This window comes from Suncus etruscus, chromosome 9 (genome assembly GCF_024139225.1).
Source record: "Suncus etruscus isolate mSunEtr1 chromosome 9, mSunEtr1.pri.cur, whole genome shotgun sequence".
Classification (NCBI taxonomy): domain Eukaryota; kingdom Metazoa; phylum Chordata; class Mammalia; order Eulipotyphla; family Soricidae; genus Suncus; species Suncus etruscus.
In genome coordinates this window covers 31,545,006-31,570,437 of record NC_064856.1, presented here as the reverse complement: position 1 = coordinate 31,570,437, position 25,432 = coordinate 31,545,006, and the positions used below count along the sequence as shown (strand labels likewise).

The window sequence follows — 25,432 nt, the reverse complement described above, 5'->3', positions numbered from 1 at the left end:
TGATATAGTTTAAGCTCCGGCTAGGTGTTCTCCCCTGTTCCCTGGATCCTAGACTCTCTGATGTAGCCCTGATTGTCTGTGATCCAATCTGACAGACTCAGGACACTGAGGCAGATCAGAACCTGCAGCTGGGCTTCTCCTCAGCACCTGTGGGGGAAAGAGAGATGTGGGAGGGGGGCAGTGCACACCTTCATTATAAGTGATGGGGAAGCTGAGCCAATAGTTGATGTATGGGTGTTGCCTTGCCCAGCCCAGTAGAGGCAGAAGGCTGTGTCCCAGAGAGAGGAAAGCATGACCTTTATGCCCACACTCTCTGCCAGGACTAAAGCCCCTCCTCTTGGGAGACCTCCTGGCTCCAAGGACCCCTTCTAGGCTCTCTTCCTCCTGGCTCCCCATTAGTCCGTCCTCCAAAGACTCCTCCTAGGCTTCTCTTCCAGAACTTCTGAGACATTCACTTGCTTTCCTAAAAGACCTTCTGGTCAAGTCCTCTTGATGAAATGAAGGTTCCTTCACTGGACTCAGGGCCCCTGAAAAATCAGGTCTACTTTCAGGACACTCTGAGGGTCCCAGGTGAGGGTTTGTAGCACAAGAGGTTGATGGTTTGAAGTCTGAGGGAAATTCACAGCCTGGGTTCTGCCGCATCCGGCTGTAGCACCTCACACAATTCTTCCCACCTATGCCTCAGTTTTTTCACAAGGCAAAGGATGGAGCATCAACCCTGCGACCTCTCTGAAACATAAGAGACTCTGTGGGAAGTTGGGTGGGGGAACAAAGACTTCACCTGCAAGCAAGTTCCCATCCTTGAGTAAATAGCGGTGCTGCATTCCACTCAACTAAGCTCTGTATGGCCTGGACATTCATGTAGTCTGTTCTCTCCCACCCCACCCCCTTCCATGTGTGTGTGTTAGTGCATGCACGTATGTGTAATTGTGTGTGTGTGTATGAAGGCTAGAGGAGGAGTGGTCAGGGCACCTCAGTGGCAGGACTCTGCAGAACCCAGTTTGGTCTTTGGGGTTTTGGGGTCTCCCCAGCAGGGTCACCCAGCCCAATGGCAGGCAGAGAGGGGCCTATACATATTCACACATATACAGAGACTCATGTACACATACACACATATACACAGACTCACACACATGTTTGCATATATATATACATCCACCCATAGAATGTGGATGTAGGGCTTTGTCCTCCCTTCCTCGTGCCTCTCTACCTGCCAGTCCTTCCTTTCTTGTCTACCCAGCTCAATGAAAAGGTCATGATGATTCAACTTGGGGGTCCTGTACCTTCACGTCCCTACCTCCCACTTGGCTTATCCTTCACAAGGCCCCTCTGTGCCCAGTGCTGAGTGCCCGTTTCAGCCGCAGTTCTACAAATTCCAGGTTTGCTCTTGGCCCAGCCAGGCTTCCTGCTGGCAACTTTCCTCCTGCTGCTATTGTGGGAGCTGCAGGGTTTCATCTCCTCCCAAAATGCCCCTTAGCTAATAATACCCCAGAGGGCTCAGCTGGGAATGGGGCATTCTGGCCAGCGCCAAGGCCTATCCAGGAGGCAGTGAATAAAAGTGACAGCCTTTCAGCTCAGACCCAGAGTGTTTCCATGCTGAGTCTCATGGTTGGGGTTGTGATGGCTGGTCAGGAAGGACGTGTTGAAGGCTTGGGACTTGCCAGCCATATGCTGCCACCACGACTGGCCATGTGCCTGGCAGGACCCAGAGGGACACAGAGTAGTAGGGGCTGTGTCCTCAGGGCTCTTAGGGCATTTAGGTGGAGATCTCAGAACAGAACGTCTTCGTGGGGTCCTGATGTTGTAGTCCCCATGAGCCAGTCAGTCCCACAGTCACACGGTCACATGGGCAGCCCTGTTGGCTACCCAGTCTACTGCCCCTCCCATCCCAATCCACTATTCCAAGATCCTTGAGTTTTAGAACAATGAATGTTTTGGTTTTAGCTATTACACACCCATTTTACAGATGTGGCAATCAAGACACACAAAGTTCAGGGGTCTTGCTTAAAGGGCCTGAATGAACTCGAGGAAAAATCTAAATTGTATCCCTTTCTTCCTTTCAGTTTTAGGCATGCTCCTTATTTTACAAAGATCTCCCCTGCCTTGTCTTCAAACCTAAGGTTTCCTTGGCTGGGCTTGAGTCCCTCCTGCCTCCCCCACCCACTGGATTTGCACCTCCCAGACTTGGAATAATGACCCCATGAACATATTTTTTAGAACATTCTCTTGAAACATTTTTCTCTCTTGTTTTATTGGGAAGAACTTCTCCTAAATTTGTGCTTGGGGGCTTTCTCCTGCTAGTGCTTAGGGGACCATGTGGTGCCTAGGATCAAATTCAGGATTCTCAGATCAAACTTTTAGTTCACAGAATAATTCTCTAGCTCAACAATTTCTTCTAAAAAAAAAACCCAAAACAAAACAAAACCTGTGCAGGCTGATTTTGCTGGAATTGGCAAGATTGATGAAATATTGCTTGTTTGGAATGATGACAGGTAATAGCCATGTTTGAGGGGGAGCTGTAAGCTTCCTGTGTGTGACCCACACTCTTGCCCACACTTCAAACCCAGAGAACTTGCCACTTGGGTTGTGAAAGAGACACATCTCCCTGCTGTTGAAAGTGTCCCTGTTGGCTGGGGCTGGAGAGATAGCATGATGGCAAGGCTTTTTGCCTTGCACACAAAAGGATGGTGGTTCAAATCCCAGCATCCCATATGGTCCCCCGTGCCTGTCAGGAGCTATTTCTTAGCACAGAGCCAGGAGTAACCCCTGAACACTGCTGGGTGACCCCTCCAAACACCCCCCAGAAAAGAAAGTGTCCCTGTTGGGATGAGGAAGGTGGACATAGTCACAGAGGAACCCAGGTTTCACAGAACTGAGGAATAACGGCAGGGAAGTGCAGGGTCCAGGAACTGGTCTTATGAGGCGATCCAGGGAGGGAACGCCTGAAAAAGTGACTTGTGAACTAGGAAGTGAGTATGGCAAGGGCATGGAATGGGGGTCTTAAGCCTCCAGACATGCACATGCTCTGGAAATTTCCAAGGAATGGTTTGGCGGTAAGAAGGGGGAGTCACAGATGACACCCAAGGGAGCTAGGTGGATGTAGCCTAATGAGAAGGAGGTCTGAACATTTAATCCTGACCCTATGAGCAAGGGAGACTCATCAGGAGCATGTGTGAGAGAGTCTCATTGGCTGCTCTGTCAGGCCACAGAGATGATTGTGAGATCTGGGTTGTCCAGGGAGAGGTCTCCAGGGTCACTGGGAAGGGATGGAGGGAAGGAAGAACAGTGTACTTGGGAAGAGGCTGCTCTGCTTTGTGCTTGGGAGTCAGAAAGAAGAGCTTTGTCTTTGGTTTGAAGGGGCTTATGTTTGAGCTGGTTTCTGAGCCACACCTGATGATGCTCCGGGATTACTCCTGACTATGCTTTCAGAAATCGCTCCTGGCTTGGGGGTCCATATGGGACACTGGGGATCGAACCCAGGCCCTTTTTGGGCAGCTGTGTGCAAGTCAAATGCCCTACTGCTGCACTATCGCTTCATGTTTGAGCTGGACAGTGGGAAAGAAAATGATATTTGTCTGAACAGGTCCAGTCTCAGATGCCCCTGCACACTCGCATGGGAGTACTGGGTGATGAGTTGTGCTTCATTTTTTGTTTGTTTGGTTGTGGGCATTCCTGGCAGTGCTCAGAGGTTACTTCTGAATCTGTCCTCAGGGATCACTCCTGGAAGTGCTCAGGGAACCATATAGGATGCCAGGAATTAAACACAGGTTGGCCACATTCAAGGCAAATGTCCTCCTTACTGTGCTATAGTTCCAGCTCCATGATCCGTACCTTAGAGCCTGGCTTTCAGGTCTGAAGAGACAACACAGGGATTAAGGCACTGGCCTTGTATGTGGTACCACGTGTGGTCCCCTGAGCACCTCCAGGAGTGATCCCTAAGCATAGAGTCTGAGTTCAGCTAGGTGTGATTTCCATTATAAAAAAAGAGAGAGTTGCTGGAGTGATAGCACAGTAGTAGAGTGTTTGCCTTGCACAATACTGATCCGGGATGGACTCAGGTTCAATCTCCAGCATCCCATGTAGTCCCCCAACCCTGCCAGGAGCTTAGAGCTCAGAGCCAGGAGTAACCCCTGAGCACCACCAGGTGTGGCCCAAAAACCAAAACCAAAACAAACAAAAAATACCCCAGAGCTGGGTTTTTAGTACAAAGGTTCAGGGCTGTAGATTTGTGAATTTGGGTTTGGAGATGAGCACAGGAAAAATGGCATGCGTCCTAGTTTGATCACCAGGTACAGTCCCTAGAGTCGTGAGCACTGCTAGGTGCATCATTGGAGGCCCTTGAGCACTGCTGAGGTGGCCCAAGTAACTCAGCACTGTGAGATGAGCACTGAAAGGCCAGCACTAACAGTTGCCAAGAACCTCCAGGAGGGGCTCCTGGGCATGCTTCAGAGAACCCCCTTCCAACTGCCGTCCAGAAAAGATGCTTTTTCTAGGTCTGCTGTGTAGAAAAGAAGTAGGTTTGATGGGGCCCTCAAGCTCCAACTTGAATGGTCATTCTGTGCCATTCTGGGCGAGCTCCAAGTTAGTCCTCTTGTTCTTTGTGTTAAGGTGGGGCCATATTGGGGGAATGCTATAGGAGGTAGGAAAAGGGCCCCTTTGATGCTCCACCTTTTCCTCCATAGTTACCCAGATTCTTGGCTCCTGCCCCTTCAATTCCTCTTTCTGCTGTCAACCTTGCAAAGTTCTCTGGAACCCAGAGACAGTCTTGCTTTGTGCTTCTTTCCTTACTCCCTTTGATCTTCTGTTCTCTTGTACCTTTCTCCAGGTGTCTCTCTGCTTTCCAAATACTTCGTCCTTCTTTCAGCCTCAGGACCTTTGCACCCACCACCTGCCTGGCAACCCTTCTCCACAGGGGCCCACAATGCCTCCCAGCAAGACCCTATTTGTCCCCTGCCTCTATCAGTGGGTTTCCCCAGAAGTCAACGTTCTCTCCTTTCTCCATCGGGTCGCAGTGCACCGCTCTGCCCTGAGGGGGCGCTGTGGAGCTAAACTGCCTCCCTGGCCTGGTCCGAGTGCGAGTGCGCAGCAGCTTCCTCTCAAAGGGTATGGGTAAGGCCCCAGGAGGTCAGCGGCAGGGCATAGAAGGTCGCTGGTGCTGTCCTGTTCAGGCCCTCCACCCTGTAGCCACAGAAGGCATGAGGCCAGGCACTGTGCCCCTGGCCCTGGCTCTTAAGAACACGAATTATTTGTTTTGGAAGTAAGAATATTTCTTGCCCCCAACCCTAAGTCCCACCCTTCAAGGTCACCTTTGAAGAGGAAAATCTTATTTTACAAGATCCTGTCCTAGGGTGGCATTTGATCTGTATGCTGTCCCTTTAGGATCTTTGATTGCTTTGGTGCTAATTTAAAATCCTATGAGAAGGAAGGAAGGAAGGAAGGAAGGAAGGAAGGAAGGAAGGAAGGAAGGAAGGAAGGAAGGAAGGAAGGAAGGAAGTATTCTTTTACCAGAACCATATGGTACCTCCAGCATCATCAGGTGTAGCCTTGGAAACTGAGCACTGCTGGGGGGTCCAGGTAACCCTATGTCCTTTGGCAAATATCCTCCTGGCCCTTACACTAAACTGTGGTCTAATTGTTAATTGGACCAGGGGGCCGGAGCAATGGTGCAGCAGTTTGCACTCCGCTGACCAAGTACGAACCTTGGTTTGACACCCCCCCCCCCCCGTGTCCCATATGGTTCCCTAGCCCTGAGCATCACTGGGTGTGGCCCAAAATATAAAAAAAATCACCAGAAATCTTTACAAAGTTTATCTACATACTTTTCTATATATTCAATTTCCATTCGTCCTTCATGGAAGTTTCAGTCCAAGAATCTATCCTTCCATCCATCCATCCATCCATCCTCCATACCTCTATTCATCCACCCATCCATTTGTCCATCTGTCCATTCATCCATTCATCCACCTACCCATCCATTCTTCCATTCATCTACCACCCACTTACCCACCCATTTGTCCACTTCCCTGTTCCCTGTTCCCTATATACACAGTGGGAATGAAAGAGGCAATCAGGATAACGCCTTAGTGAACCTCATAGAATTGGTTTTGGGCAAATAACTCCTGATAGTGCTAGAGTTATTTCTGGCTTAATGCTGAGGATTAAACATGGAGGCCCTTCATGTAAAGTATTTACTCTAGCCTATTAAGCTAAATCCTGGGCTTGAAGTTTTTGATTAGCAAGTTTGGGTCAACCTCATTTTTTTTGTTTCTAGGGAAAGATAGGACCGTTTGGTTGAGGGTTCTATCAAGACTTGTCAAGAGGACTTTCCCAGCACTCTGAAGTGTTGTTATCAAAAGGGAAATGGTGGTTTTGGGTGGCTAAACCAGTCCCATGTCCACTAGCTTAGAAGCATTTCATCACTATAGGATGGGTGACAATGACCCCCAGCTTTCTTCATTCTGCAGTGTATCTCTAACCCAGATTTCAGGGTCGGAAATGAAGATTTTGTGGCGCCAGGGAGATGCACAAAGTTTGGAGCACAAATGTTGCTGGTGAGGGCCCTGGTTTGAGGCCCAGCACTGTACAGTCTTCTGAACACCCTGGAACACTCCTAGAACACTGAGCCAGGACACTGCTGGGTGTGGCCCCTAAGATCCAATATAAGAAAATAAATTCGATGGACCCTCTTTCAATTCTAATAGCCAGAATATACTTCCCAGGATTCATAGTTGGCTAAGTCCTGAATCAATTATGGGCTTTTCTTTGTCCTGTTTCTTTCTTTTGGCTTATTAACATGAATGGGAATGAAGCTGACAATGACAACCAAGGAATGAGAATTATTCTACATAATTAAAATCAGTCTTCAGTCACCTCACAACTTCTTTGCTGGGGCAGGGTGCGATGAATCAGTGTCTGATGCAGTGGTTGCTCCCCGGCCACATGCTAGAAACTTCTGGGTGCTTCTTTATTTATTTTACAAAACTCTGATTTTGTAAAGCGGAGATTCCAGAGTCCAGTGTTCAGATTCTGCCTACTATTCAGATTTCCAGGTGGGTCTCATAGGTGACCAGGATGAAGGAGCCAACTCTGGGTGTGGCTTTAAAAACTTGCTCCTTTTGGGGCCTCTTGGATCCTGGAGAGAAGCAGGGACGCTGGCCCTGTGTTCAGGGAATGTCAAACAAACAAGCAAGAAATGCACATTCCTGTATCTCTTGACTGGGAGGGGCCCAGGAAGGAGCATCTCGCACTGTCCTGCAAACTTCTCTCCTGGATGCTACGCCTGCCTGAGTCGGGTTCACCTTTAGCCACTTGCAGGATTGGTCAGGACCCTCCAAATGTCACTTTCACAGTGGGCTTCTTGTTCTGGTTTCTAGAACTAGAGTTTTGCAGGTCCCCAAGTTAGGACAAGAGGTGTGTGTGTGTGTGTGTGTGTGTGTGTGTGTGTGTGTGTGTGTGTATGTGTGTGTATGGGGTCTGGGGTTCCCTTGAAAATGGTGCCAATATTAGGGGGTAAAAATCCTGCCCCAGTTGTGGTGCACAGAATCCTAGAGACTTACTTGTGTAGTAGAAAGGAGAGGGCAACCCCGAGAAGGAAGGGACCGGCGGATCACTTAGAGCAAAACTCTAGGATCTATGAAGTGGTAACTCTCTGGTCTCCACTGGGCAGGAGGTGGCAGGGCCCAGAGGGCGGGCAGCGGGCCTCCTCGCCATGGCCAGCCGGGCCACCCGCCCGCCCGCGCCGGGCTCCCTCCTTCCCCGGTGGCGCCCCGCCCCGCCCGGCCCGGCCCGCCGCCCTGTCCCCGCCTCCCCCGCTCCCCGGAGCAACAGGTGCCTTCTCGGAGCAGGAAGCTCGGCCGGGCCTCGCCGTCCGCCGCTCAGCTCCTCGTCCAGGACACGCTGCTGCGCCCCGGAGCCGGCGTGCTCCGTGATCCCGTGCCCTGCGCGCCCCGAGTTCTGCCACCTCCGCCCGGGAGCCCGCAGAGCCTCGCCGCACCCGGCCGGCCCCCAGCCCGCAGCCCCGGGTCACCTCGTGCAGCATGGACGCCCCAGAGCAGCAGCCGGACCCCGATGGTGGGGACGGCCTGGGCCGCGAGCCCGGGGGCAGCTCCCAGGACGAGCTGGACTTCTCCATCCTCTTCGACTATGATTATGACTATTTACTCCAAGGTCGGTGGGGCTGTCAACCCCTCTTCCACCCCCACCTGGCCCCCCCAGCCGTGCTGGGCAGGGTCCGGGGAGTGGACACAGGGTCCCACTTAGCTCCAGATGCCGCATTTCCAGGGGAGGGGATGGTGTGTGTGTGTGTGGGCGCCTGTTCCAGGTAGGAGAGAGGAATGGAGGGAAGGTGGCTTGGGCACAGGCCATTGGGGTGGGTGGCCGGGGCCCCTCTTGTCCTGCAGCTGGACAGTGTCCTGTTGCTTGTGACTTCTCCCTGAGAAGCATTGGTAGCCCCGAAGGAAGCAGGGGCGGGGAGGGGGGCGGAAGTGGTTCATTTGTCTTTGGGGAGAGCAGGTGAGAAAGCAAAAGACTGGAGCCTGTGGGGGGAAGGGCGCCCAGGGAGTCTGGTCCCAGGACTGGGGTGAATCCCTCCTGCTGAAACCCAGGAAAGGGTGGTGGGTGTCTCAGGTAGGCAGGAAGGGGCTCAGCTTGGCTTGAGGGACGCCCATTTCTTCCCCGGGGTTAGTTCTGCTATTGGTTCTAATGTGACTACTGGGCCCCTTCCCGGGCCCTTGCCAGCTCTCTCCAGAGCTCTCCTCCCCCTGGTGCTGGCGAGGCTTCTGGAAGGCACAAGACTCCAGCCTAATCTGCTCCTGTGCCTCTTGTGTGGAGAAGGAGAAGGGAAAAGAGGGTTTCCCCGGGCCTCATCTCTGGCTTCACGTGTTTATCAGGAGCCTTTGGCAGACAGAGGCAACAACACCCCCCACCACCACTGTATTTTGCTGGTTAGCAGGTTGTCTTGGAAAAAAAACAAAACCCCAACCAGGCTTCCTGATTTTGACAGCCCAACCCTGGCTGCCCAGCCTCGCCCCGCTGGAGCTGGGGGCAGCATGGTGGTGTGTGCTGGGCGGGCCACATCCGCTCTAGGAGGGAGGGGTTGGCTGGCTGTGGATGTGGGGGGGGGGGCGGCAAACCTGAGGACTCACTGGTTCCCTGAACCAGCCCATGAGCTTTCACTTTCCTTCCATTCCGGCCTCATCGCCCCTGGAGATGAGGGGCTCCTTCACCTGATTCCCCCTCTAGTGGTACCCCACTGGGATCTCCAGAGGCACCTCGAGTTTGGGGTTGGAGCTGGAAATGATTAGCTCTGAGGAGGCTTCTCCAGTTGCATCTGGAGACCATCCTCTGCTTTGAAAGATACAATTAGGAATCTGCAAATCAGCCCTCCAACAGCTGTGCCCTTCCTGTTGGTTAAGATTAAAGTCATATCTTGCAGGGAACTAATTCTTACACCCTCCCAGGTTCACAATCAATCAGGGTTTTATTATTTCTCTCTCCCTTCCCCCTCTCTCTTTTTGAGGGTGTGGGGGGAGATTTCCTGGGAAATAGTTTCCGAGCCAAATCGGAGGGGAGGTGCTTTGTAGAGTTTTTCTTGGCAAGTGGTACATGGTGGATGCCAGATGGGTATCAAAATGACCACAGGGAAGCCCTGGAATCTCATATTTTTTTTCCTTTCACAAAACTAATGTTAGTTTGGACTTACAGAAAAGCTGTGAAGATAATGCAGGGAGTCCCAGAATCCTCAGGACCCAAGACATACTATTGGTCCGTTATGTGAGAGAAGCTCATACTTTAGGCAAGCTCTGACAATGACAGTTTGGAGAGTCACTATCCAGGTTGGGTGCGAGACGCCCATCAGTTGGAATCCGAGTTTTTTTTCTCCCTGGTGGTTGGAGCAATGGGTTTGAGGAAGGAGATTGTGGAGGCCAAGAGGTAGTTTGTACTCTGGATTCTAGGGTACCAAGTGTGGAGGCTAGACTGGGGGTGCTGATCTGGATGGATATGTGTGTGGCTTCAGTCAGTGATTCCTGTCTGTAGAGGGCTCCTGGGGAAGGAGAGACACACCCTGTATTTTGGGCTGGGCAGTTACTGCTCAGTGATAGCCTATCCTGGGAAGAGATGGGCCCCTATGGGCTCTGAGAGACTCAAACCAGAGGTACTAGGTGTGGGCCTGGCTCTGGCTACCCCAGATGTTCCAGATGGGCACCTTGCTTTGCTTCCTGGTGGCAGGACAACCACAGTAGTTGAGGCCAGCCCCTACTTGCCTCTGGGCCTTGTCTGACACACTCTTCTTCTGGGGAGCAGAGCAGCTGTGTGGACAGCTCCCCTGACACCCATGTCTGCATGTGGGTATGGGCTATGAGACCCTCCCTTCTCCCATTGAGAGACTTCATCAGCAGATTGAAGGGGTGTGGCATCACTACAAGACTGGACTGCCATGGATTTATTAGCAGGGTGACCTGCCATGCCAGCTCCCCTCTTTGGAGCTGTTTATTCTCACAGCAAGGAGCTGTGGTCATTGTCCTTTCACCTTAATGAGTTAACCCACTTAGTCCTGAAGATATGTTCCCTATCTGATGCTTGTGTTTTCCACAGTCCTGCTTTTGTCCCTTGAGGTTTGAGGTGAGGTGGGGTTGGGGAGCCAGATTTCACTCATCCAGCTTGGCATGAAGAGCTGGTGGTGCTTGAATTGGAGCTCCATCATATTACAGCCCCCACTGGGACAGAGCACCCCCTAGTTTTCTCTGGCCTATCTGCACTGATAGCTCTGCCCAGGTGCATCATGGGGGTCTGTCCCACCCACCAGGCAGCGCTTTGTGGGGTCCACGGTGTGTGTGTGTGTGTGTGTGTGTGTGTGTGTGTGTGTGTGTGTGTGTGTGTTAAGTGAAGGGGATCTCCATCCATATGTTTTTATTAGGAATGGGGTGGAATTACTCCCAGAGACTTTCAGCCTCAATGGAAATATAGGGATTTATTTTTCAATCTCAAGTAAGTTGACTTGCAGACTTCCAACTAACAAATTATTCAAGTTGAATATTCCTCATTAAATAACCCCCTGGGTTACTGTGTTATTTATTTCCTCAGGGTGGTGCCAGTTTGTTTCATGATATTTAGGATTTCTTTCAGCAGGATTCAGGAGTGTATGTGTGTGTGTGTGTAAAGAACTCTCTGATGTGATGTCATCTGGAGGTCCATTTCTGTGCTCAGAAGCAATGAGTAGGCGGTGAGGAAGAGAATCTCCTGATTTGTAGGTCTGGGTCCCTCAAAGCCATAGAATGGAGCCTTGTTTGCTCTAAATTTTATCTGTGGAACTTGGTTCAGTGATGCCTTCTATTTCTGCTGGAGTCAGTTTTGAAAATCATGTCTTTCTTTCCCCCATCCCTTCTCTCTTGCCAGTTTTGACTGCAGTGAGATGTTGCATACTTGGGGTTGGAGTGTTGACACACGCTCACACCTACTCACACCTTTCAGTGGTGTTGCTCCTGCAAACTTGGTTGTGATGTGCCGGAGAGCACATACTTTTTTGTGGGTCTGGGGTTCCCACACAGCCAGGCTGCAGATCTGTGCTTGGCACGTGAGAGGTGTTAAGGCTCGAACTTACAAACTAAAGCTTGTAACATGTGCGTGGCCACAGAGATACCCGTGGGCCACACCCTGCACTGCTCAGGGAGTGACTGCTGGTAGTGCTTAGGGGAACGTCTATGTGGATTGGCCACATGCAAGCATCTTAACTCCTGTACTATCTCTATGACCTACAAATGATTTATTTTATTATTATCATTATTATTATTTTGTTTTTGGCTTTTGGGTCACATCTGGCAGCGCTCAGAGGTTACTCCCAGCTCTGCACTCAGCAATCAGTTCTGGCAGGCTCGAGAGACCCTATGGAATGCTGGGGCTCAAACCTAGGTCAGATAGTGGTGTTGGTGTATAGTGGTGAGCTTAGCTGCCTTCCAAACCTTAGCCAGCCATGTGCAAAGCAAATATACTTCCCAGTGTGCTATTGCTCCAGGCCCCTAGTTTAAAGAAATTATCTATTAATCCATCTAGGTTTTCAAATTTGTTTGCCTAAAGGCATGTGTGGAACAGGGGCTGAAGTAATATCATAGCGATAGAGCATTTGCCTTACATGTGGACAACACAGGACAGACCCAAATTTGATTCTCAGCACATCCCAGATGGTCTCCTGAGCCTGCCAGGAGCAGTTTCTGAGAGCAGAGTCAGGAATAACCCCTGCACACCACCAAGTGTGACCCAAAAACCAAAAACCAAAAAAATTGTGTGGGGACAAGACTGGGGTGCTGTGCATGGCTGTGACCCACAGGGTCTGGACAGGTTTGTGAATGTTCTCGACAAGAGTAGAAGTTGTCTTCTCTTGGGTTTGCTGGTGACTCCATTGCAGTTTTATTTCTTCCAACTGGTAGTGCATTAAGGGAGATGGGTACATTCTGGGTCTCCCAAGTTACCCCCAGACTTCATCTGGAGCTAAGTCAATGCAGAGGAGATGGCTGATCACCTCTTATGTAAGGAAACAACCTCTCAGTTATTGCTTATAGAGTCTGAATTTTAAGAGGAATCCCTACATTGGGGGGGGGCACAGCCCTTCGAAAGCTGATGGAAACCGAATACATTGCAGTGTTCCTCCTACATGTCTCCCCACTGTGCCCTTCCCACTGGTGTCCCTGTCATCCCCACTCATAATTCAAGCTATTTCCAGAAAAGAGAGATAGACCCTGTGACCCATCCCAGGTGTCCCTACACCTCCCTCAGGAACACCTGCTCCCCACCCTTGCCCTAGCCCCCCTTTCAGCACCCTCCCTGAATGCTGGCTCTGAGCCAGTCCCTGGGGGTTACCGAGACATGTTCACCTCGGTGCTGGCCCAACCCCTAGGCCGGTGTGAGATGGAAGTGTGATAAACAGGCAGAGACAAACGGAGCAGGGATAGAGCATGAGGGGTTTTTTTTGGGTGCCTACTAAAAATAGCATTCCAGCCTGAGCAGGCGATTTCACATGTGACATTCAGAGCCTCGGCCGTGTGTACTGAGTTAGGGACAGGCCTTAATGAGCTTTGTGCAAACAGAGTTAGAATCTCAAGTTGTGGCTGGAGTAATGACAGTCAGACCTGTCGGCAAGGCAAAGGGCCTGGGGACAGCGTGGCCTTCATTGAGCCTTGTTGTCACATTCTTGTCTGCCCGGCCTCCAGACCCCAGGCTGCAAGTCTAATAAGAAAGAGTCTTTTAGAATCCGAAATCAGGGGGTAGGCTAGGGACTTGCTAAAGGACTAGAGCACATGTTTTGCATGTAGGAGGTCCTGGTTTAATTGCTGGCATGACCAGGAGTGACTTCTAAACATCAAGCTAGAAGCAGCCCCTAGCTCCAGGCCGGGTGTACCCTCCATCCCCCAAAATAAACACCTAAACTTGAAGAAAGGGTGATTTGGGTTGGCTTGTGCAATCTTCCACCTTTGTGTGGTGGGTGATAGGGTTGATGCATCTAAGTAAGATGCAGCTTGGGTGGCCGGCAGCTCTCCCTCCTAGATGCATATTAGTTAGAACCTTCCAGACACACTCGGCCAGTGAAGTCAGACTCTTGGCTCATGGAACTTTGCTGAGAGCCAGGCAGGATTGGCTTTGAACCCTTACACTTGGGGACCCCCCAACCCCCAGTTCTTCAGCATTATTCATAGCTGTGAGAACAGTGAGCTTGAGACATTTGCTGACTCCAGCTTTCCCAGGCTTCCCACGAGGCAGTGTGGGGAGAGTTCACCCCTTTCCTTTGGTACTCATGTAATCACCATGTAATCTACAAATGTCCGCTGGAATTTGCCTCATTGTAAAAGATGCAGGAAAGAAAATGGGGAAGGACAAGGAAGACACAGGCCCTCTGCTCTTTTCAGAGCTCCCTGTATCTCTGTGTCACCCCTACCACCTGGGGTACTCCCTCTTTCTAACCAGAAGTGGTGGCAAGTCAGGGCACCCCACCTAAGCCCAGCTTGACTTGAAGTTTTCTGGATTAGTTGCTTGCTGTTCTGAGTGACCTTGGTCCATTAAGACCTGGAAGTATGGCCAGCAGGTGGGAGGCAGTCTCCAAGTGTGTGGTGGTGCTTCTGCAAGTCCTTGGGGGACTTTGATGCCCTAGAAGGGTACAGAGGGCAGAGCTGGCCTGGCTTCCTGAAATGACATGGTGGGAATGTATGTCTCAGGCAGGTTGAGGTGACAGGGGCCATGTTGGTGGTGGTAGTATCAGTGTTAATGTTGTTGGTAGTGTTAGTATTGGTGATAGTGTTAGTGGTGTTGGTAGCAATGGTGGTGTAGGTGGCAGTGGTATTAATGTTGTTAGTGATGTTGGTAGCTATGGGGGTGGTGGTGGTGGTGATGGTGGTGTTGGAAGTATTGTTGGTATTATTGTTGGTGTTGTTGATGGTGGTGTTAGTTTGGTGGTGATGGTGTTGATGGCAAGATTGGTACTGGCATTGGTATTATGGTGGTGGTGGCTCCCAGGTCTCCCCCAGCTTTCCCTTTTGAGATACCTTGGCTCCTTGGAGAAGAGTCTTGGCCTCAGTCTTCAGAGGAATCTAGGGCTTCAAGGGACCATGGAACAGGGCATAAAGGCTGTACTGTTCGAGCTGTGTGGCTTTACCATGTCACTCACTATGTATTGTGCTTTAAGTCTGATGTCACAAACCCACCTCTGACCCCACCCCAGCCCTGACCTAGCTTCCAGAACTTCTTTGGTGTCTGGCCTGTAACTGATGTCAGGAAGGCGGTATTACTCTGGGCCCCTTGGACCCCTGTGCCAGGACTGGAAGGAATAGACATGGAGAATGTAGTATGAGGGTACCTTCTGGTTTTTACCCACAAAGGGACTTCCTTCCCCTCCTCCACCTCTTCTTCCTCCTCCCCCTTCTTCCCATCCTCCCTCTCCCACCAGCACAGAAATAGCCACAGGCAGAACTTTAGACCCAACTCAGCTTACCCAGTTGGTAGCTGGAGGTTCCTGCCCCCAAACTGAGTTCAATCCTTTAAGGGATAGTGGATGCAGAGCCCCATGTGCCCTCCCCCCAACAAGAGAAAGGCTCTGGACTCTTTACTGAACTTCTCCCAAAGGAAGAAGGAGAAATTGTATTCTTCACTCCTACTCAAGAATCAGGGACTGAGGCCAAATGGATTTCATCCCTCCCCAACATAGTCTCTGTACTCACCTCAACTTTTAAATTTTAACACTATAGTATTTTAATAGATTGACCAGAAGCTCTCAAAGATAAGGATTTAAGAGAAATCAAAGACCAGTATAAAACCTAAAATTAATCTCTTAATCACTTAATTTGTAAGTTTTGGAATTAAAATTTCTTGTCTTTTTCTGTGGGGGGATGTTTGGGGGTGCTTATTCCTGGCCATGTGTTCAGGAATTACTCTTGAGTGCTTAGGATACCTATATGGTGCCGGCAATCAAGCCTGGATCTGCCATATGCAAGGCAAGAACGCTCACGCTGTATTATCGCTTCAGTTCTCTTGTCTTTTTTTTTTTGTTGTTGTTTTTTGTTTTTTTTTTTGGCCACATATGGCAGCGCTCAGGGGTTACTCCTGGCTCTATGCTCAGAAATCGCTCCTGGCAGGCTCAGGGGACCATATGGGATGCTGGGATTCGAACCACCATCCTTTTGCATGCAAGGCAAACACCTTTACCTCCATGCTATCTCTCCGGCCCCAGTTCTCTTGTCTTTTGATGGTTAATTTGAAACAAGAGTCAAACCAAATGCTCACATTATGTTTGTGGGACACAGCCTTTACCTCTGTTATTTGAGAGCAGTCCTGTCTGGCTTTCTTGCTATTCACCTATGGTAGATCAAGCCCCCTATCCCAGGCATTGCTGCACACCTGGTTCCCTCAGGCACATCCCCATGCTATCTCTCAGGCCCCAGTTCTCTTGTCTTTTGATGGTTAATTTGAAACAAGAGTCAAACCAAATGCTCACATTATGTTTGTGGGACACAGCCTTTACCTCTGTTATTTGAGAGCAGTCCTGTCTGGCTTTCTTGCTATTCACCTATGGTAGATCAAGCCCCCTATCCCAGGCATTGCTGCACACCTGGTTCCCTCAGGCACATCCCCATGGTATCTCTCCACCTGGCTCTCTGCCCTAATTTCCCATCATCTGATATTCACACTGAAAGACCATTGCAAGCCGGGGCCCTTCCTTGCCTTTTCCCTCTGTAAAAGCAATGTCTAAGGCAGACACGAGAAAGCATGAGGCAGTACAGAGGTGCTTCCTCACCATCCCCCACATTGGTCTCTGGAGCCTTTACTGCCTCCAAATCTGGGGTACAAAGGGGGTAGGGATCATCTTCTCCACAAGGCCTATTTTCTGAAAGCCAGGTATGCTGAGTGTTAAGTGATCATTGCTTGGGTGTACTTTCTGGAGAGAAAAAAAAAAGTGGCTGGTGCTTTCTAAGTTCAGAATTTAGAAAGGCCCTTATCATAATAGACCTGGTGGAATTTTTCTGCAAAGAAAAGGGTTCAGCTCACAATGCTTCCCCCATCTCTGCCCCATTATTCTAGGGATGATAGCCAGGGCTGTTTTTGTCTGCACGATGTTGGGGTAGGTGCAGGCCCGAAGCTCACAGCCTATGGCATCACCTCTATTGCCAGTGAGGATGGAGCAATGCCATTAATGACCTGGGCTGGCAGGCTCCACTGATTAAGGATGCCTGGATGCCAGTTCCAGTTATGTGGCCCTGTAGGGCAGGCCCCAGGGGAAGAATGTAAATGAAGAGGAGGCTGCCAGCAAGCTTGGAATTTGTTTAAATCTCTACCAAGGCAGAAAGGGACATGGCTCACTGTCTGCAAGGGAAAGTTTCTACTTGGAATTTGAGAAGAGAGGATAGAGATATAGAGACAGGGAGAGAGACGGAGAGAGAGGGAGAGAGAGGGAGAAGGAGAGAAGGAGGAAAGATGGAAATCGACTTTTTGAGCTGAGTCAAACTGGGGTTGTCCTTGAGGGGTAAGATAACTGGGTGAGGGGTCAGTACTAAGTTGGTTTGAACATTTTTTAAAATTATTTTTTTGTGGGAGCACTCAACTGTGCTCAGTGATCATTCTGAGCTTGGGAAACCAGATGAGGTGCCAGGCAAGTGCTTTCTCCCCTGTACTATCGCTCCAGCCCAAGCAGGGTTTCTCAATATACTGACACTCGTGTCAAGGCAAATCTAAACAAGCCACTGGTGATATGCATCAGTCTTTAGGTGTTAAATCTATTTCACATATAGCTCCTTTTCGGTCGATAGATTTTTACAGGACCCTGAATCTATGACAGAGGATGCAAGTAAAACATTTACTGATAATAAACCTTAAGTGTCTTTTAAAACAAACATTTTATGACTTCCTTATTTAGTCACACAGACCCTCCACACGCCCATGGGATTGAAGCTACAGTATAAGAAGCTTTGAGTTAGAGGATAATGGGGTTGGTGGGGGGAAGTGTTCGCTGGCCTCACACTTACTGTGAGCTCTGACCCAGTGGCTAGTGGAATCAGTTTGTTTTTGAAGGGAGCTCTTTTAGGTTGAGTCTTCTGACAAGTTCACTCCTTTTCTTTTCCATGAGGAAGCCACAGACATGCCTGACAAGCTGAGGTGGGAGGAAAGACTGTCTTGTTAGAAGTGAACACAAGGGCCTGGAGAGATAGCATGAAAACAAGGGCGTTTGCCTTGCATGCAGAGGAGATAGCATGGAGGCAAGGCTTTTGCCTTGTCTGCAGGAGGACGGTAGTTTGAATTTCTGCATCCTATATGGTCTCCTGAGCCTGCCAGGAGCAATTTCTGAGAGTAGAGCCAGGAGTAACCCCTGAGCACTGCCAGGTGTGAACCAAAAACCAAAAACCAAAAAAAAAAAAAAAAAAAAAAAAGAAAGAAAAAAAAGAAATTAACACAAGCTCAGGTTTTATATTTGGCTTGGGGGCCACACCTAGCAATGTAGTTGGGTAATTTTTGGTGATAGGGCATCTTTGGTGGTAGTGATTGAACCAACCATGGTTGGCCACATGCAAGGCAAGTGCCTTAACTCCTGTCCAATATTTCCTGGCCTTGAGTTAAATTTCAAAGGGCTGTTGGTTCTGAAAACAGGGGGCTGGGGCAGTTCATCAGGCGACTGGAGAAGTAAGAAGTCATCATTCCAAAGAATATTACATCACAGATGATCAAAAAAGAAATCTTAGCCATGAGCAAAAAGGATGCAGCTCATACAAAGACTGCCGAACAAAAGGCGTGATAAGTACATTTTTGGTGATTTTATTTGGGTGACATTCAAAACCGATTTATGAGAAGTGAGGCTGGGTGGGGGGAGAGGTTGAGTGGGACAACTGTCCGTCTTGAATGGTGCAGAGATGCCCACACAAAGTGCCTGTTTAACTGTGAGCATCAGTTCAACTGAGACCTCCACTAGGGTCATGTCCCTATTTAAGGACTGGGGTGGATCCCTGCGGCCTGATGGCGGATATGTGAACAGATAAAGCCAAAAGTTTCAGAGCTTCGGAAGAGCATAAGGGTCCCTAGTTAGAGCCCCTGGATGGACTCACCCAAAAGGGGTAGTTCTTTCCATTCTAGTTAAGTATTGGAGACAAGCCTCTCATTTACCTGGTCTCATTCCCCACCATGACCTCGTGGTCTGCAAGTTGCTGGTTCCAGGCCTTTCTGAGCCCTGCCAAATACAGCTTTGCAGCCCAGACAGCCTCACTGGCAGCCAATCAGGAAGCGACTTTGCAGATGTCCTGGGCCCGGGTCCTCGGCGCAGGGCCCCATGGCTGGCTGCCCAGGAGCAGCTCCGAGCGTCCTGGCTGCCGTGTGTGGGGTGGACAGACAGCTGTCTCAGCCAGCAAGGTCAGTGAAGGTTCCTCGCGGGCATTTCTGGTCCCAACTTCATGTGCATTTTCTCTCATGCTCTGCACCTATATGTATCATCCCAAGGGAAGCAAATGCAGCCAAGGCTCTCTATCTGGCATTATTAACACACGATTCATTGAGAATCTGATGCTGGTCCCGTGTGCACTCATAGGGTATGTGGATGGGCCGGAGAAGCCATGAGAGGTCTTTGGATGGAGCCTAGGTTGAATTTCAATGCCTATGACCACTAACAATTGCTCTGGGTCGTGTTGGACACCAGGTGAAAATCTATCCACCTTTCTTCCTGCAGCCGGGTTGCGCATAATAGTGAGGAGCCAAGGGTGTGGTGGAGGTGGGGTTCGCTGCGTCCCCCAATTTCTGGTGATCTGACTATACAAGGGTGGGGTGGCTGTGGCATCCTCAGCAGTGCCATGGCGACAGACTGTGATGTCTCACCCACACCTCAGGGCTGAGCTCATGCCCTGGTGCGTCCCCGGCCAGCCCTTGGCATCTCTCCGCCACGTCTTGCTAAACTTTCTGCCGGCCCCTCCCCACAGGGCAGCCTTTGGCGGGATCCGGAGCTGGGTTTCTGTTTCAGTCATTCTCTTCTGCTTCCTGAAAATTCCACCGTCTGGAGCTGAGACAGCTGGCTCTGCGGTCGGTGCCTTTTTTTTTTTGCAGCACTGCAAAAAAGGGCAGGGTGGCACTGACCAGCAGAGCACCTCTCCTTTCCCCCCACCACATGGCTGGAGTGGGATTTGAAAAGTCATCATTGCCTCTATTGGGGCACAATGGGATTATGATGAACATTCTAGAAGAATGCGACCTTAGTTACCAGGAGCAACCCTGCTGCTGAAGACCTACTTTAACCAGCAGCTGCTCTTTTGGACTCCCTTACTCCTCTACTCCTCTTAGGGTATAAGGGGAGTCAGGAAGGTTGAGGCCTTCCCTGATAAGCAGAAAAGAGTAGTGATGACCAGAACCAAGAAGATAGCCAGCATGGGCTTGGGGTCCCCATTGTGGTTTCTGCAGGTCCCTCTCAGAGTCACTCCCATGTTGAGTGATACCTGATGGGAAACAGCAGAAGAGTTGGGGTTTTCTGAGTTTAGGTGAACTGAGTCTGGGTATCAGTGTGGGTGCATCTCAGATTGTTTGGGGGCAAGGGGTACTGGTAACTTTGGAGAAGGGCCAGAGATCTCCCCCAATATTCCTGGGGTCTAGCTCTTGGGGATCATCTTGGGCTCAAGGCAGGAAAGTCGAGTTTGAGGTCAGCAGTTGGTGCTTTCTGAATCATTTTAATGGCTTGAGTCATGATGATTGCTGGGCTTATGGGTGTATGCTCTAGGGGACACCCCAGGGATCCGTGGGCAGTGGCTCTCAGCTGGGGGTTGTTTGCCCTACAAGAGACATTGGGAAGATGTGTTTAGGAATATGGGTTGTTTAGGGGCATGTTGTTTTTATTGGGGCCACCCTAGAGATGCTTGGGGGTAGCTCTTTGTGGCACTTAGGGGAACATGAGGTGCCAAGGATGGAATTCAGGCTTCTTGTGTGTGAAGCATATGCTCATCCTTTTTGTGTCATCTCCCTGACTCTGCTTTGGGGTTGTTACTAACCCCTGCTTGCCTGCAGAAAGTGCAGAGTCCAGTAATAAACAGTCAGGAGAATCCAGGGATCAAAGACTGAAGAGACAGCACAGCAGTAGGGCATTTGTCTTGCATGCAGCCAACCTAGGACAAACCTGGATTGGATTCCCAGCATCCCATATGGTCACCCAAGCCTGCCAGGAGTGAGTTCTAAGCTCAGAGCCAGGAGTAAACCCTGAGCTCTTCCAGGTGTGCCCCTCCCAAAAATGAGTGACTTCTAGAAGAGGTAAAACATGAGAAATGGAGTCTTGGACTCAGAGAAGAGATTGTGCAAAGTGAGTGGGATGTGGAGTACAGAGACAGCCGCCTCCAAACCCCAATCTCTGCCCATACCTCCGAGTGCTGGATGTGGGTTAGGGACCTCTGGACAGGGGCTGCACTTTAGGGGGGCCAAGCAGTGTGTGGTTTTCTCCTGGTCAGAGTTGCTCATGGATCATGGCCCACGGAGGCATCACCCTTAGCTGCTACTCTGTGATTCTTGGACCACACCATCAGGTTCTCAGGGCTTATTTTTGGCTCTCTATTTGGGGATTACTTCTGATGATGATCTGGGGGACCATTCATGGTGTTGGAGATTGTATCTGAGTTGGCTGAGTTAAGGGGAAGTGCCTTGCCATGGTATTACACGTGGCCCCGACATTTTCTCCTCAACCTCCAGCCTTACAAAAAGTGGACTCTCAAGCAGTATACAAAACTCTAACCAGAGGTGGTGGGAGCACTTTTTTTTTTGTTTGTTTTTGGGCCACACCTGGCTGTCTGCTTAGAAATAGCTCCTGGCAGGCACGGGGGACCATATGAGACACTGGGATTCGAACCAACCACCTTTGGTCCTGGATTGGCTGCTTGCAAAGCAAACGCCGCTGTGCTACCTCTCTGGGCCTGGGAGCACTTTTCAATGTGGGGAAAAGTCCTTGAATGCTCCACTATAAATCTCTATTAGTGGAAGCTCTATCCAGGGCTTTAAGAAGGTTGAATTACAGGCCTCCAATACTGAGCTTCTTGCCTCCCCCCAAGTACTGCCTCAAGTCTCACTTAATTTTAGTAACTTTTATTTTTCTTGTGGTTTCCCCTGATCTCCCTTATCTTCTCTTACTGCAGTGCTAGCATCTATTTCAAAGTAGGTGGTACTGTTTCTCCATTGGTGTGGGTGTCAAGTTTCCTCCAAAAGATCCAAGTCATTTGTGAGCGGATTAAAGTAAATATGAGGAGGAAATGATAGCTACAAGAGGCACAGGATGATGGCAGAGGTCAAATGGGAAGAAGAGCAAGATTTCTGGGAAAGCCAAAGCAACAGGGTGGTTCTGAGATGAAAGAAATGTGGTTCGGTGCTGTGGGCACTGCGGTGGCTGGCAGGAGCCATCTTCGATGCTGCAGGTGTTTACAATGAAATGTGAAGAATCCTTAACGACGGGCCTTCAGTCTGAGCTTCCCAGCTAAACCCACACCCAGAAGACTGAGCAAGAAATGATGATAAATGACCTTCCTGCTTCCTGCTTGTGATTTAACTTTCAAAACCTATGGGAGGGTGGTGAAATCTTGCTGCTTGGATGAATGAAAGCCAGTGTTGATACTGGGCCTGCTTTTTGTTCAAACCATTTCTCTGGTTTTCTGGGCTTCTAGGGCATGTTCATAGTGTGTGTGTCGATGCATAGGTTCTGAGACTGCCCACTCTAACCCAGGGTGTGTTTCTGATAAGATGTGACTTGGGCTTCCTGATAAGGGCAGAACGAGTGCTATGAGACTGGTTAGTTTTGCTGGTTGGAAGGACTATTCAGGTTGTCAGACATGGTTTAAACACTGATCTTTTCTTAGATTAGAAACCAGTGTTGTTTGTTACCTGGGGAGCAGTGTGTGTATGTGTGTTTTTGCATGCATGCAAATACAAGTTTATATTGAACTCCAGCAACATGAGAACTCCAGACCTCAGCAGATCTAGCTAGAAAATGCAAAGGGTTTCCGGGCCACAGGCAAGTGAGGAGGCTGTTGTGATAAGGATCAGACCCAGAGTAGGTACAGGACTTTTCCAAGGTCCCCCATCTTTTTAGGGGCAGAGAAGAAGACCAATTTCCTGCTTCCGGAACCAGAGTGCAGTTACTGTATATCACTTTCAATCAACCCTACCTAGAAAATAGATTACTTTTGGGGAACTGTTTTTTTTTTTAACCTTCCTATAAGACCAAAATCTAAGTCTCATTTTTGTCCTGTCACTGTCCCCCAATTCTTAGTTCCCCTCTCTGGAGGAAGTCACTGTTACCTGTAATTTTCAGAGATAGTCTTGTATATGTGCATGCATGGGAGTACACGCATACATGTGTATGCGTATACTTGTATATGATGCATACATGAGAATACATATGTACCCAGCAGCACTGAAAATGTGTATGCATTGGGAGCACAAAACATTTGCTGCACCAAATACATACATGTGTATGAGCTCACATGTGTATCAGCTCACAGTCTACTGCATTGTGTATACATGTATGTAAGTGCACACACATGCTTCATTTTATATGTCCACGTGTGCAGCAAAAGCATCCTGTAGCAATGCATGTGAGCACACACCCTACTGCATAGTATTATATCCTGTGTGGTAGTGTGCACATGTGTGAGTACACACCATCCTGCTGTGTCATGGGTACATGCATATTGCTGTATTGTATGTGAGTATATCCTGCTGCATTCTGTGTAGATACAGAAACTGTCTGATTGTCTGGGTACATATGAAGGTATATCTGTGGGTGCATTTCTAAAAATAATGTCCCCATGCTTTCAGAGATATGGGTGTTTGGCCTTTGAATAACTTACTCAGTTGCTCTCTTTTAAGGTAGTATCTTTCTTCCTTTTTGTTTGCTATTAGAACCCTTGAATAGGGGCCAGAGCGATAACATAGTGGGTAGGGTTCTTGCCTTGCATACAGCCAACCTAGGTTCCATCCTTGGCATCCTGTATGGTCTCCTAAACCTGCCAGGAATGATTCCTGTGCACAGAGCCAGGAGTAACCTGGAGGCACTGATAGGTGTGGCCCAAAAACAAACAAAAAAAAGAATTCTTGAATGGTAGTTTCCATTGTGAAGAGATGTCCCCAATGTATTTTGCTCACAAACTCAGCCAGCATCATCAAATAGATTTTGTGGGGTGAGAGGGTGGTAGGCTTTGTTTTAGGTAGGTCCTGTCTAGGTGGGGCCAGATTGGGGAGAGACCTCATGAAAGGTAGATGGTGTGGCTGGAAGAGGGGAAAGCAGCAGTCAGTCAGCTTAGGGGTCCTGTATTGGAACATTGAGTCTGAGTTGTGTTGGAGCCAGTGGTGGAACCTAGTAGGATGATGGGGGCACATGAACTCCAGGAAGGAAAGTTTAGTTATGTAGAAAAGAGCTGTGTGTGAGTGTATGAATATATGCATATGAGTGTGGTGTGAATATGTGTATGAATGCATGCGTGTGTGAGAATGTGTGTATACATATTGCGAATGTGTACGTATATGAATTTGTTTACATGAATGTGGGAGTATACATAAATGTATGTCTGAGTGTATGTTTGAATATCTATGAATGTAAGTATGTGATGTGTTTGTGAATGTGTATGGTTTGGTCAGAGTGAGTACAGTTTAGTCATGCAACGCATGCTGAGCCTTGTTAGACCCAGTTCCATGAGCTTGGAGACCAGTGCTCAAATCAAAACCCTCTCTGAATATTCAGATTCTAAATAATTCCAGCTTAGTGGGTCACACAGCCTCTGTCACAGGAACCTCAACAATTGCAATGAAAGAACAAGCCTTAGACCATGAGGAAGCAAACTGGGGTGGAAGTTTCCCCATAAAACTTGATCACACACAACCTGTGTACTGGATGTGGCCCCTGATTGTTTGCTTGTCCCTGCTCTGTGACACGAAGTTCCTTACACAGTGAAACATGGATGTGAGGGGAATTGGGCTGGAGATTGACACAAGGGGGAGAGTTATTTGATTTTTTTTTTTTGGTGGGGCCAGCTGGGTTGTTGAGGCAGCTGACCCAGGGTGGAAGAAATGAGGGGAGGGAGGTTTCAGGGAAAGAGAAGGGCCTCTGCTTGAGTGACCAGCACCTTTATGTGTGGGAAAAGGGGAATGGGACACCCCAGGGCAGGGCCCTGGGTGTTTGGGTGTTAGGGGAGAGCTTTGGTATGAGTCTCCAAATGCTGTAAATGTAGAAACCTGGAGGGATAAGGGTCGAAATGGGGAAGGGGACTCCATAGTTCAGGGGAGAGGGCTGGGGGAGCAATAGGGAAGCAATAGCAATGCTTAGGGCATGAGCAGCTTAGGAAAGGGAGAGAGAGAGGAAGGCTGGTGAAAGGAAATAGGTCTGCTGGGGGCACAGTGAGGGTCAGACAGATAAAGTGTGAAGGTAGCAGTCTGTCTCTGGGTGATTGACACAGATCAATGGGCTAGCCTCAGCCCTTTCCAGAAAGCTGTGGGTCTGAGCACACGGCTTCCATCAGGATAGATTGTTGGGGTTGGAGTAATAGCCAGCAGGTGGGGCTTTTGCCTTACATGCGGCCAACCCCAGTTTGATCCCCGGCATCCTATATGGTTCTCCAAGCTCTGCCAGGAGTGATTCCTGAGTACAGATTCAGGAGTAAACCCTAAACATCACTGGGTATGCCCCCTCCCCCAGAAAGGACAGATCATCACTGGCTTTCTCCCTGGGTTTGAAGTCTATGAGATTCTCCCCTGTTCTGGAGAAAGCTGCTTTGTGGGGTCCAAAGGTGTGTTGGGGGGATTCTGGTCTTGCTCATTCTTTGTCTTTGGGTAACCCTCCCCCCAGAACCAGTGTCTACCATGGCATGAGAACGAGGATAAAATGGAAGACAGGGTCTAGATTCTCACTCTTGGGTGGGCACCTGAGGTTTGCATCCCGAAAGCCCCCTCCCGTCCCTGGGCCTCT

At 49.5% G+C, this 25,432-nt stretch overlaps 1 protein-coding gene across 1 annotated transcript in view; it reads left to right on the top strand.

Moving 5' to 3' along the window:
• Positions 1-8,036: 8,036 nt before the first annotated feature.
• Positions 8,037-25,432, top strand: part of NFATC2 (nuclear factor of activated T cells 2) — a 105,011-nt gene continuing 87,615 nt past the window's right edge. Inside the window, exon 1 of the mRNA XM_049781321.1 lies at positions 8,037-8,166. Coding sequence (XP_049637278.1) covers positions 8,037-8,166 — 130 coding nt within the window. The remainder of the gene's footprint in view (positions 8,167-25,432) is intronic.